The sequence below is a fragment of the Sceloporus undulatus genome, chromosome 7, assembly GCF_019175285.1.
Source record: "Sceloporus undulatus isolate JIND9_A2432 ecotype Alabama chromosome 7, SceUnd_v1.1, whole genome shotgun sequence".
NCBI classification, from domain to species: Eukaryota; Metazoa; Chordata; class Lepidosauria; order Squamata; family Phrynosomatidae; genus Sceloporus; species Sceloporus undulatus.
In genome coordinates, this window is record NC_056528.1 from 29,168,760 (window position 1) to 29,182,780 (window position 14,021).

Below are 14,021 nucleotides of genomic sequence, written 5' to 3' on the forward strand. Positions count from 1 at the left end.
GAGAGCAAGGTTAGCTGTTTTCCAGGTCTACTCCCTGCTTCAGGGAATCTTGCTCTTCCCTGTCGCAGGTTTTGAGGAACGCTCCAGGAAGGTGTTTTCAGTGGGACCCTTTCTCTTCAACAGAGCTTCCTCCTCTTCCTCCTTGCCCTGGTTGCTATTACTAGTTTGCTCTGTACTTTGGTCTCAGATGCATCCAAGAGAGAGGATGAAGCATGCTGGAGTTCCCTGGTTCTCCCTTACTCCTCTCTCTGTCTTTGCTCCATAATGGCAGACATCTCCAGAAGGCGGTGGTGGCCCCAGCAGAAGAGCGGAGAGGCAGACCCAACATGACTTGAACCAGCTTCATGCTGGAATATGGTCCAAACCATAGAGAAGAAAACAAGGATGCTTGATTGAAGGGTGAGAGGGTCAAAACATTTGGGTCCTGATTCTTCAGTTGAGAAGATGGAGATGCCATCCTCCCAACACATCTGGCGGGCTTCATCTTCTCAACCCCATTTCCTATTCTTGGGGAATCAGGACATATACTCACACTTTCTGAGCGTTGCAAGGGGTGCTACATGGTCTACTAGGTGTTTTCTTGGGCCTCCATTGGCCTACAACTTCCACAATCGCTATACACTGGCCAAAGGTTCCCCACATCTGTTAGAGGCAGCCTACAGGTATAGTTGGAAAGATAGGAAAGTGCGATTCTAGATTCTTTGGGAGGGGATTCTTATAGCCTGGGAGCAGCCATAAAGAAGGCCTTATCTCCTGTGTTTCCACCAAATGTACCTGTGGAGGTAGTGCGACAGGAGAGAAGGACCTCCCCAAAAGACCTCAAAAGACAGGCAGGTTCATATGGAAGAATACAGTCCTTCAAATTGGCCTTAAGCTTAATTCTGGAAGTTTCCAACCAGCTCAGCATAGGCACAGTTAACACTTGTATGAGTTCACAAACAGAAGAGCCATAGTTGTTGATAAGCAATCTGTTTTTCCAACTAAAGAAGAAAGGGACTCGGGCACATGAGGTCTAGAGTCCCTAACTGTGCCCGAGTCCCTTTCTTCTTCCTTTGTCAAAATCCTAGAACTGTGACTCTCAAACTCTGGCCTTCCAGGTATTTTGGACTTTGGCTCCCCGAATCCCAAGCCACTGACCAAGTCCAAAACACCTGGAGGACCAGAGTTTGGATATCTGAGGAACCGAGATGTCCGTGGAAAGAGGGAGAGCTGGGTGCGGGAGAGAAAAGAGGATTATACGGGAAGAAGAAAATTACGAGAGTCTGAAAGCCGATAGAGACAGTTTAAATAGGATCAGAGACTCCAGAAGGCGCTGCGATAGAGAAGCCAAGTGACCGTATCAAGATGAAGAGAAGTGAAGAATTCATGACAAGTTTAAGAGGGGGGGGGAACTAAGATAGAGAGGTGGTTAGAAATGGTTCTGCATTGGCCAGAATACTCCAAGATGCCCCTGGAGTATTCTGGCACCAAGTTGCCTCCAAATTTGCCCCTTACCTGCTCTCTTTTGCTACTGGGTTTCAGCTTTTGCTGAAAACAATGGGGGGCTGCCTTCCCATGTAGTTCCCATTCATCTTCTGGTGCCACTGCTAAGCTCAGAACGAAGTGCCCAACCATTGGGCATCTCATACTGACCTCACTCATGCCCGCAATGGTGGCACTGTGCAGCTTTCAGAGACTGCAATTGAAGGCAGCCACTGTCAGTGCTGCAAAGTGAGCCAAAAACCCACAGCAAAAGATGAGTTGTTTAAATACGCGTTAGAGGAGAAAGCCTTGAATTGGTTGTGGGCATCATAAAGATGGTCCAGAACTGATTTGGGGTTTTGGCCCTGCACCATGTAAGCAGGATGCAGCGAGTCCAGGGGAAATTTGGGGTCTTTTTTCCATGTAGGTCATCCAGCTTGGCATAGTGGTTTGATCATTGGACTATGACTCTGGAGACCAGGGTTCAATTCCCCGTTCAGCCACAAATCCCACTGACTTCATTACCTTGGCAAGTCACCCTCTCTCAGCCTCAGGGGAAGGCAATGGCAAAGCTCCTCGCAACAAATTGTACCAAGAAGACCCCTGAATAGGATCGCCATAGGGTCGCCATAAGTCAGAAATGACTTGAAGGCACATGATAGCAAAGACAAGCTGTCAAATATGCAGTGCAGGATCGCTGGATCTGTACTGATAACCAAATGTCTTGGAAGGATCTCCAGTTCCCTGTAGGATAAGTAGCCTTGAGCGGACATAGACCAAACGTTGGCCAAACTCCTCAGCTCTCACCAGACTGCAAAGTCTTGGAGAAAAGGTTCTCCTGTGCTCAGCATCTTGGTTTTCCGAAAGAAAAGGGGGAGGTGGAGAAAAGCGGTGTCTCCTGGCAGTCCCTCCATTGGCAAAGGAGGCATCTGGCCCACGCAACAGATGTTTGGCCAATGTTTGTGGAATGATCCGGCACGTCTTGGTCAAGGAGGGGCAGATGGGTGAGGTCAGGAAGCTTGAGAGGAAGAGCTCGAGTTCTTTGGCGTAATGAGATTAAGGAGATTTCCAAGGATTTGAAATGCTAGATGCGAACTCTCTCCCACAAGATCTCTCGCTTTCAAAGCCAGAAAATATGGCCTAGATTTCTCAGAAAGCTGCTTTGACATTGGATGCTGGTAACGCCAGGGAGAGATTCTCTCCTTGCAAGGCAACAAGTGGAAGTAGTGTGTGAATCAGATACCCATTGAACAGGGTTTAGGTGACTTTGGTTAAGTCATACTTTCTCAGCCTTAGGGGATGGCAATGACAAACCTCCTCTGACAAATGTCACCAAGAAAACCCCATGATAGGCTCGCCTTAGGGTTGCCATAAGTCGGAAACGATTTGAAGACACACAATACAACACGGGAGGGGTGGTGCATCTACACAATAAAAAGAATGCAGTTTGACACCGCCTTAAGTGTTGGAGCTCAGTCATTGGAATTCTGGGATTTGTAGTTTTGCCAGGTCTTTAGCCTTCTCTGCCAAAGAGAAGAACTGCTACCAGTTGTCTGAGATCTCTCCTTGTTTTAATGTAAAACATTTCAGACAGTATTCAAGCCATTCTTGAATATTTTGTCTAGATGTCAGAGACTTTCTTTAGGTGTCTTGTAAAGTACTAGTCCATAGCAGTTCTAGCCACCCTAAGATTTTTCATTCCTCAGTTGTAGTGTTATGATATGCCTCCATTGCAGTGCTTTGGTCCCTTACCTGGGAGTAAGCACCACTTAATTTGCTAGGATTTATTTGGAGGAAGCATGCGCAGGGATAGTAGTTTTCCTCAGGGTCTGCTAAAGCTGCCATCCTGCCAGCTGAGGGTAGGCAGAGTATACCTTTCGTAGATGTTAAAATTAAGAAGCATGGCCATGTTAGCCTGGAATATCTCCATGCAAAGGGATCTTGTAGTACTTTTGAGACTAACTGTGAAAGATATTGTCATAGACTTGATCGACTCCCTCTGATTCAAAGTCTCAAAAGGTTGCTACAAGATCCCTTTGCATACTTCATAGATGTTGTTGGACAGCAATTCCCATGAACCCTAGCCAGCAGAGAGAGTGCTGGAAGTTACAGTCTGGAGGGATGAGGGTATGGCCATCCGTACTTGGAAGTAAGCATCACTGGACTCAGAAGGACTTAGATCCAAGTAGATTATTCATATAGAGTTGTGTTGTAAGAGACCTAAACTGGAGGGAGTCCTTGGCTTGCTAATGTCCTAAAGGCACCAGATCCTGTCTGATCTTGGATGCTAAGCAGGGTCAGCCCAGGTTAGTACTTGGATAGGGACCTCCAATGAATCTCAGGTGCTTAAGGCACCTGTTCAGAGGAGTGAACTGGCAAAACCATCTCTGAAGATTTCTTACCTAAGAAAACTTTATGAAATTCATAGGGTCTCCATGAGTTGACAGAGGACTTGAAGGCACATGGGCAGATTGATGTAGAACATTCTGGGTGTTGGATAACACTTGTTGGGGCACACAGTGGTCCCTCCACATTTGCTGGGATTGGGGTGAAGGACCCCCATGAATGTGGGAAAACTGCAAATAAAAAAACCTCTATTCTTTTTACCCAAGAGGACACCTCTCTAGGAATCAGTGCAACTCTGTGGTCAACATCTGCCAGAAATTGGCCATAGAATCATGCTAAAGGACTTACAAATGCCTGGAAGAGTGCTTTCTGCAAGAATATTTGGAGTTCTCCAGCACAACTCTGTGGTCAATTTCCGGCAGAGTTGTGCGGGAGGACCTAGAAATCCCTAGAGAGAACATATTGATCAAAACCGCAAATAATCAAAGCCACAAATGTGGAGGGCCAATTGTATTTTTAAAAAGGAACTGATTGGAAAAACAAATGTAACAGAGAAAGCATCCATGTCAGAGCTTTGAAGCTATCTGATGTTGGCTGTCGATCCACACCGGTCACCAGCTACCATTCTTCTAAATAATCATTTGGCACTCACATAGGTTTGCCTTACAAACTCAGAAGTTTGGCCTTCCCCTTCCTCTGTTCCAGCCTTCTCAGATGGTGTGTTTCATTGCTAAGACCAGGGCAGTGGGGTGCAAACCAAGCCCCAGGACACCATCTTTTTTGCAAAAGCACACTGTAAAACTGGTGAATGCTGCACTAGCGCCTGCCATCTCTGCTCCGAGTCTCCAGGTTGCTTTAATACAATGCCGCCGCCGCTGCTTGCTGCCGCTTTCAACCATGCAACACCCCCCCCCCCAAATAGGGCTCGAAATTCTCCATGGCCTCCCCGTCATCTCCCCACCTCATCCCTTTCCCATTCCTAAGGCACTGTGTTGGCTTCTCAGAAGGCTCACCGGGTGGAAGACTTCCCTTCTTGCATCTCCGGATGCAGTTCCTCTGGCTCCTCGCACCTTTGAGCTGCTGGAAGATTGTGCTTCTGCCGCACACAAATGCACCCTTAAATGTAGCTCATCCTTTCTATTGTATCTGTTAAAATGTTGGTGGGATTGCATTCCCTTCTTTGGGGAACGTCTTTACACGCAGGAGCCCATTAAGTCAACAGCATTATAGCACTTTGCAGGGGCATCAATAGGGCTGTGTGGGGAGTATGGACCACGCTGGGTGAGTGACACCACAGCAACCTGAATGTCTGCCATAAAATAGATGTTTTCAAGCCAGCCTGGTATTGTTGTTTGAGTGTTGGACTAAGACCAGGGTTCGAGTCCCTGCTGGGCCATGGAAACCCATTGGGTGACCTTGGGTGAGTCACACTTTCTCAGCCTCAGAGGAAGGCAAAGGCAAATCCCCTTTGAACTATGTGCTTTTGAGTCATTTCCGATTTATGGCATACCTATCATGGTGTTGTCTCAGCCAGACTTTGAACCATTCTCGCCAAGACGACACCATGATAGGTTTGCCGTAAGTCAAAAACGACTTGAAAGCACACGACATCGACAGCGACAAGATTTTAGTTTCTTCACTCTCTGGAATGGTAGAAATTTGGGGAGAGAAGGAGAATTTGATTGGAGGCCAGAATTTTTATTTGGGCAACAATAACAATACCCATAGTCGCTTTGACTTCATTGAGATACATTGATGTAAGGACGCCAAAATTAGGTTATAATGGATTAATGCTGCAGACGTTTTCAAACAGCAGCCTGTTTCTTTGGATGAATTGCCACACAATTGGGCCGCACTCAGCGTTGTAGCATAGACCTTTCCCCCCAGCGATGCCAATTCCCTTTCCACGCATTCTTAGTCCCCGTTCAAACCACGCGTGGAAAGTGATTTTTATTTATATTTCGGAGCACTGTTTCATTCCCCTTTTGCTACGTCTATCTTCCCTTAATCTGACCTTGTGGTTCCCGGCATCAATCTTGTGTACCGATTCCAACGCAGCTGCCTTAATAATATTGAAATTCAATTTGCCGAGGTTGACTTTAAACGGCCCTAGAAACAAACACATGCATGCACCCCACTCAAATTGCCTTTGGAGAGAGAGAAGGAAAGTTCTATGTTGCTAGAAATGGATGGTTCGAGAGAGTTTAAGGCTTGGATTCTCTCTGAAAATGAAGACTAAAGTCTCTTTCACACATTGGCTGTAATCCTCTGTCATGGTCTGTGTCACATAATTTTATGGTCTGTGCAGCAGAGGCACTAAGAAACCATGGTAATGAATTGTGAAGATGCCCAACCTGAGCAAGCACCCCAATCTACCCATTGGCACTGCCGTTGTCCCCATGCGCAACGGTTCTGTTGTACATCAGTCCTAATGCACATCGTTCACTTTGCTGGTTACATAAAGCCCCTACTGGATACAGACATTTCCGAAGAGCCCAGTTTTAATTCCCGCATTGCTAAGTCCACTTATGAAGACCAAACACTGATACAGGATTCCAGCCACCAATTTTGGTGCCATTTTTTAAATTCTTATTTTATTCTGTTATGTAAAGTGCTATGCAAACTCTACAGTGCTCTATATAAATAAATGTTAATACAGTCATCCCTCCTTTTTCGTGGGGGATCCATTCCAGACCCTCTCATGAAAATGGAGTTTTGCTTATATTCAAGCCCCATTGGCTTGAATATAGCCGCGGGGGCATGCAGGTGTGTGCCACGGGCATGCGCCCCATTCATTCTCCCTCCGTTCATCCCTCACACATAAGCAAGGGATGCGAGTCCAAAGACTGCGAGAACGGAGGGAGGACTGTAATAATAATAGTTGTTGTTTTTACTCCCATGCCTCCATCCTTTGGAAACCTGGGATTTGTAACTTGGGACGAGACTTAAACTTACTTATTTGCTGTTGTGTGCCATCAAGTCTATGCGACTTATGGTGACTCTAAGATGAGGTTTTCATGACCAGTTGTTTTTCCCTGAGGGTGTTTGCCATTGCTATCCTCTGGGGCTGAGAGAGTGTGACTTGCCCAAAGTCACCCAGTGGGTTTCCATGGCCAAGCTGGGATTCAGACCCTGGTCTCCAGAGTCATAGTCCAACACTCAAAGTAGTACGCCACACTTCTGGATTTATATCCCACCTTACTCCTGAAATGGGATTCAAGGCAGCTTGCAACAATTTTAAAAGGAGACAGTGGGCCCTCGGTATCCGCTGGGGTTTGGTTCCAGGATTCCCATTGGATACTAAAAGCCGTGGATGCTCAAGTCCAGTTATATTCAGTGGCATAGTAAAATGCCGTTCCTTATATAAAATGGCAAAAGCAAGGTTTGCTTTTTGGGGATTTTGAAATATTTTCAGGCCATGGATAGTTGAATCCATGGAAGAAGGATCCATGGACAGGGAAGGCCGACTGTACAACCGAAAGATTAGTTAACACAAGTTTTAAAAATAATTGAATGTTTAACTTGGCTGCCAGTGAGCTTGGGTGCCTCGCCAAACTACGAATCCCAGGATGCAGTCAGAGTGGCATCCAAGCATTATGAGATGTCCTGGGTCAGATATGGGATATCTGGTCTCCCATGTCTTGAGCAGAGGCTTTAAAAAGGTGCTGTTTTCCAAGAATCTCATGCAAATGGAAGGCCTGCTTGGAAAACTGAGGACACAAAACACATTCCTAAAGGAATGCAAACTTTTTTTCTCCGACTGGGTAGGATAGATGAGCGGTTCTCGCCTTCTCTCTTGTCTTTTTTTTTGTCTCCTTGGTGGCAACTTTTGAAAAGCCTCCACGACTCTTTGGCATTTCCACATTCCTCACACTCTCTCCATTCCATGGTCTCACTCATATCTACCTCTTCCTCTGTTGTGTGTGTGTGTGTCGTGTCTTATCTTTATTTTATTTTCCCCCTCCTATGGCGTGCTTTTCATACGATTATGTCCCCACCAACGCAGTTTTCTTTTTCACTGTCGGCCCTGCGACACGTTTCCGTCATGCTTATAATTTTGGAGTTCACTTTTCTCTTCTCCCTCCCTGCGACTGTCTATACTCTTTGGAATCACGGCCGAGTGTCTGCTGTCGGATTTGCCTTCTTCTCCCTTCTTTCTTTCTTTTTCTTCGTTGGTCTGTCTTTTTACGTTCCTCCTCCTCCCACCCTGCCTTGCCTCTCTCCCACCCCCCAGATAAGAACACGCATTTTTTGATACATGTCAAGAACGGGGCCATCACCGGGGAGAGCGTTCTTCCATTTTCCCCTTTTGAGTTCCAAGGACACAATTTCGAGCCCTCACAATTTCTCTTTCCACTCTTTCCCACCCTTTCTAACCTTCCTTTCATTGCAGTTGTTTGTTTTCTTAAAAAAAAATAAAAAAATAAAATTGAAATGATCAAATATGCCTTGCTGACCATCGGCTGGATTTAATTGAAAGAGATGTGTCCCCTCCCGTCCCTCCACATCTCCCCTTTCTTCGTCCCTTAGGTATGCTCAACCATCCGCCGATCCCCATTTCGGAGCTGGCCGACCACACGGAGCACCTCAAAGCCAACGACAACCTGAAGCTGTCGCAAGAGTACGAGGTACGAGGTTTGAAAAGGTTGGGAGAAATCATGGTCTCTATCTAGCTGTCTCCCTGTCTATCTCAGGGGGGTTGGAGAGAAGACTAAGAAGGGACATGATACCCCTCTTTAAGCATCTAAAGAGCTTCCAGGGCCTCATTCCCACTACTTTTTAAATCGGATCGTGAATCGGTTTGAGACTATTCAAACGACCCTGGTTCCCACTTAATTCGAATCGCTGAAGTGATTCTGAAAGAAGGGCCATGTCTAAGCCCATTTTACACAGGTCAAAAAGATGTTGATTTTTTTCCATGTCTTTTTGGATAAAGTGATTCCATGCCAGTGGGAATCAGTGTGAATTCGAATCTGGGTTCGGATCCTGCTCATCTGGATGGCTCGCTCTGCGCCTCCACTGCTGTTCTGGTGGTGGTAGGGGCTGCTGGCATAGCCGGTGTAGTCGGCATAGACTTTGCCCGAGTATCCTGGGGTGCTGCCATGCCCTGGTAGGCCTGGTACTGGTGGCATAAGGCACCAAGGAGAGTGGGCAGTAGCCCCCCCCCCCCCCCCAGCTCTTAATCACTGTTGATGGTGGAAGACTTGGGCAGAGTGAGCAACTCCTGGGTCGGATGGCCATTGGCGGTGATGGGCGGAAATCGCCAGTGCGGACGGCGGGCACTCTCCAGTTGAAGACCCTCATCATGACCGAGGGAGAAAAGCAGGCAGAGGCAGAGAGACCGCTTCTTTAGGCAGTCATGGTGGGATGGAAGGAAGGAAGGAGGAGGAAAGGCGGAGGCAGCAGCAAAGGCTGGGAGCTGTCTGGCTCTGGCTCAGACACTCCTGGCAAAGAAGAAAGAGGCTTGTGTGATCGGTACAAATATAATGTGAACAAGCCTCTGCTGCTGAACCGATTCATCAATTCGGATCGGAAACCAAATTATTCGGTAACCGAATTAAGTGGGAATGAGGCCCAAGGACTAGATTTAATGGTTTTAAGTTCCAGGAGGGTAGATTTCAATTGAACATTAGAAGGAATGTCTTGGTGGTAAGGATGCATTGGCAGTGGAACCAGTAACCTAGATAAGATAGAAAGGATGGATAGGCTAGAGAGAGAGAGAAAGGAAGAGAGAGACAAAAAGGATAGACAGACAGATAGCTGGATAGATAGATAGTCAGTATGCAGTGAATGATAGGCTGAAAAGGGTGAACACCACCTAACTTCAAGCTTCGCCTCTTATTTAATGATCTCACAGAATATTTGCATGCATATGAATATTTGTACCCTGCGGGTGGGGAAAGTTCAAGCACAAAATGCTGTCAATTGGTGCAATTGCTGGAAGGGGTCCATTTACCCGGAGGAATAACTCCTGGGACACCTCCAGTTTGGAAACGACCGAGGAAGGGACATTGCAATGAGAGCTGGTAGGATAGGGAGAAAAATCTCACACGGATGAAAAGGGCAAGGGAGCAAGGATGGAAACGGGTTGGCAGAGAAAGGTGCAGGTGGTTGGATTCCACCATATTGTGGTGGTTTTGGTTTTTTTTACCAAGCAGCATCTCCTTTTTGTTTTAAGCAAGCCAAGTCTCTCCTTATTTTGGCAGCAGGCTCTGAGCGGTTTTTACAGGGCATGAATTGCTAATCACTGGGAAGATGATGGGAAGAGATTTTCGGCCCTGTTGGGATCGTTCTCGCCGGTCTTCGCGTTTGCTGGGCCAGGCAGGCAGGCAAGCAAGGAGAAAGCTAATGTAGTCTCTTGGCCAATTTTCCACCTCCCTACTCCAGCGCCCCACAGCGATTAATCTGCATAATGTAATCTCCGAAAGTGCTTTTGGCCTGGTTCCAGGGCAGCCTCCTCCAAAGCGGCAGATCCAGAAAGGAAAGGAAAAGAAAAACCCCGCATGTGCGACTGTCCTTCACAAAATGCACAAGGTGGACAAAGATCCCATTAGTGCAGAAGGAGTCCGCAGCGCGAGGAAAGGAGCTGCTCCAAGCTACTCCCGCATGGCATAGATCCTAAAACACACCCCAACAGTGTTCAAGTTGTTTAAGGAAATATTATGTGTGAGGATATGGGGAATTGAATATTAGTTCTCAAAGGTATGTGGATTTTGGAAGGCTCTGCCATTGCCTTCCTATGCTGCCTGATCAACAGATCATTATGAGACCAAAGCATGGACCCAGTGGCATGATAGGACCTTATCTCACAGAGGCACTTACATGGGCGAAACATTGCAGAACTGTTTCAGAAGTGCAAAAGTGGGATCATATGTTGCGCTTCTAAAACGTAATTGAGGCTTTCCGCTTTCCTTCCGTCGATGAAGCATTCGCGGAGAAGCCGGGAGAAGCCATTTTTTTGAATAACGGGATCTTCCGTTATTCAAAAAATGGCTTCTCTGGGAACGCTTCATCGATGTTAGGAAAGCGGGAAGCCTCAGTTACGTTTCAGAAGTGCAATGGACAATCCCACCTTCGTGCTTCTACAACAGTTTGGCAACATTTCGCCCATGTAAGTACCTCCGTGTGACAATCCCCATAGAATCATAGAGTTGGAAAGGACCTCAAGGGTCATCAACTCCAACCCCTTGACATGCAGGAATACACAATTCACAATCAATCCACCCTGACTGATGGCCATCTGACTTCTGTTTAAATCCACCACGCAGAGCTGCACCAATGCAGAGTTTACTGAAAGACAAGCTCGGCTTGTTTGCATTCCAGATTGGTGCAAAACGTTCCCTTCCTCCCCATGCAGGCATGTTCAGGGCTGTGTTTGTACTCCGTATTCCTTTCTTCAAGGCTGTGTGCGATGGAGAGAGAACCAGGAGACTCTGTTACACAAGATCAGCAAAGCTCAAATGCATTTGCTAATTTGCAATGAAGCCCTCGATTGATCGGTTGCATCAGTTAATTGCTTGGAGGGCCCAGGAAGGAAAGAGGGATTAGTGGCTCTTTTAGTTTGAATGTGAATTTGATACCGTCGCGGGAGGGTGGTTGCATTTGACTTCAAACACAGACATATACAGTATGTATGGTGATCTTTTCCCCCAGTCCATCGACCCGGGTCAGCAGTTCACTTGGGAACACTCCAACCTGGAGGTGAATAAGCCAAAGAACCGTTACGCCAACGTCATCGCCTATGACCATTCCCGGGTCATTTTGCTGCCGATCGAAGGTATGTAACCTGGGAATGGCGGGGAGGAGGTTAGTGGGGTTGAATTTTGAATTTTTCCAATTTTGGGGGACCTTACTTGGGAGATGCATGGTTGCTGAGGATGCACATACGATGCTATTGCATTGTATCGTTCTCCATTCGTGTTAACTTTTCTTAAGCAAGCTCCGCATCATTTTGGCGTTCCTTAATCCACTGCCACAAAAGCCATAAAATGCTTGGTTGTTTTAGTGTAGCAAAAGGTTCCAAACCTTGTCTAGATGTTGGTGGATGGCAAAACCTTGCAGCTTCTTCCAAGTATCTAGGTTCTTGCTGTAACATAGCAAGATAACATGATGTTCCATATTGTGGATACAGACCCTTGACTAGTAGTGATTCCCAAACTTTGGTCCTCCAGATGTTTTGGACTTCAGCTCCCAGAATGTCCGGATGCACCTGACTGTCCACGAAGCTGGCTTGGGGCTTCTGAATGCTGAAGTCCAAAACTCTTGGTGGACTGCAGTTTGGAAATCCCTGCCCTAGAGTTACAGAGATCTAACTTCTCTGTATTCAGGAAGACCACAAGGCCTTGTTGTGATGATTGTTGTTTTTAACTGCCAAAAAGTCAACTTTAGCTTAAGGCAACCCTATGGATGAGAGACCTCCAAGCCTCCCTCTCATCCACTGCTCAGCTCAGATCTTGCAGACTCATAGGGTATGGCCAAAGTACGACAGCCGCAGTTTAGTCCTCTTGGCTTCTAGGGAGAGTCTAGCCTTGATTTGCTCCAGGACCCATTTATTGGTCTTTTTAGCAGTATCTGAGGAATGACGTAAATGCCCCACCAGACCACCTTAAGAGCCAGCAGAAGGGGAAATCAGAACCAGGTATAACAGAGGTTTTGGACCCAGGATCTGGTGTCTGTCAAACTCTGAGTCTCAGCCCACAGTGGCTCTAAGTTTGCAAGCCAAAATTGGTCCATTGGAGAGAACTTTTATAAAGCGATCTTTTATTAAGAGAGAGAGAGAGAGAGAGAGAGAGATAGTCAGGAACCAAATGGCTCCATTGGAGAGATTTTTTATAAAGAGATCTTCTTTAAAAAGACAAACGTTTAGGACCAAATGGGTCCACTGGAGAGATAGTTTATAAAAAGATCTTTTATAAAAAGACCAATAGTCAAAGGTCAAATTGGAGATTTATGAACCAATTCATAAAAAGACAAACAGTCAAGAGCCAAATTGGAGAGATCTTTTATAAAAAGACAAACGGGTGCCAAATGGGTCCATTGGAGAGATCTACAAAAGATCTCTCCAATGGACCTATTTGCCTCCTGACTGTTTGTTCAGCTTGCAAACATTGAGCCGCTGTGGGCTGGGGCTCGTAGGGTTCGACCGACCCCAGATCCTGGGTTCGAAACCTGCGTTGTCCCCGGCTTTGTCTTCCCCCATTGTCGAAATCTTTGTGTGAGACCGGGTAGGCGTTGGAGGCGGGGAAGAGAGGGCGGGAAGCCTCTCTGCAAAGGCGGAGGAGGGAATTAAGTGGCTTTGAAATTAGCAACCGTGACTTCCTTTAATTATGTGGCACAATTATATCGTGGTTGCGCGTGTGTGTGTGTGTTCGCCGCCGCCGCCGCCACTTCTGAGCATTTCTGTAAATTAAAAGTATGTCAGGTCAGCCCCATTGCGCTCGGTTAGTTTGTTTCTCCAGTTAGCAGAAGGCAGAAATCCTCGCTGGAAGGAAAGCAATATTAAGATGGGGGAAGACTTCCGTGCGGTTGCTGCATCTCTTTCCACTGGAGGAGGGAGGATCAGATTTATAGATAAAGCATTCAAAGAAATTAGCTGCATGCAGAGGAGGAAAAATATCGGCATTTGTGTCAGACCGACTTACGACGGGACAAAATTGCTTTGCAATGGCAAAGTTTTGACCCGAGATGGTGGACCATCCTCTATCAGCAAAGCACTGAATCTACTCCAAGCTTTGGTTATTATAATATAATACAGTAATTTCTCCACATTTGCTGGGATTAAGGGAGCAGGACCCCCCTGAAAGAGGGAAAACCACAAATAAAAAGGTGCTATTTTTTTAAAAACCCAAGAGAACACCTTTCTAGGAATCTCTAGGTCCTCCAGCGCAAATCTATGGTCAAACATGTGCTGGGCATTGACCATAGAAATGTGCTGGAGGACCTACAGATGCCTAGGCAAGTGTTCTCTCTAGGCATCTCTAGGCCAGGTCCTGCAGCATGACTTCCAATGGAAATTGTCCATAGAGTTGCTCTGGAGGACCTGGAGATTGCTAGAGAAAACACATTAATCAAATCTGCAAATAATCCAAAATCTACAAAAGGTCAAAGGTGTGCAAGTGTGGAGGACCGACTGTATAATATTATAATCTTCCCAGCAGATATAATGCGGTTTGACGCTGCTTTAAACTGTCATGGCTCCGTGCTGTGGCATGCTG

General features: G+C 46.5%; 1 protein-coding gene across 14 annotated transcripts in view; it reads left to right on the forward strand.

Moving 5' to 3' along the window:
• PTPRS (protein tyrosine phosphatase receptor type S) overlaps positions 1-14,021 on the forward strand; it is a 227,995-nt gene that overhangs the window by 189,609 nt on the left and 24,365 nt on the right. For all 14 annotated transcript variants that reach the window (XM_042479439.1, XM_042479438.1, XM_042479443.1 and 11 more), the window contains 2 exons: positions 8,338-8,435; positions 11,461-11,584. In XM_042479439.1, the coding sequence (XP_042335373.1) occupies positions 8,338-8,435; positions 11,461-11,584 (222 nt within the window). The remainder of the gene's footprint in view (positions 1-8,337; positions 8,436-11,460; positions 11,585-14,021) is intronic.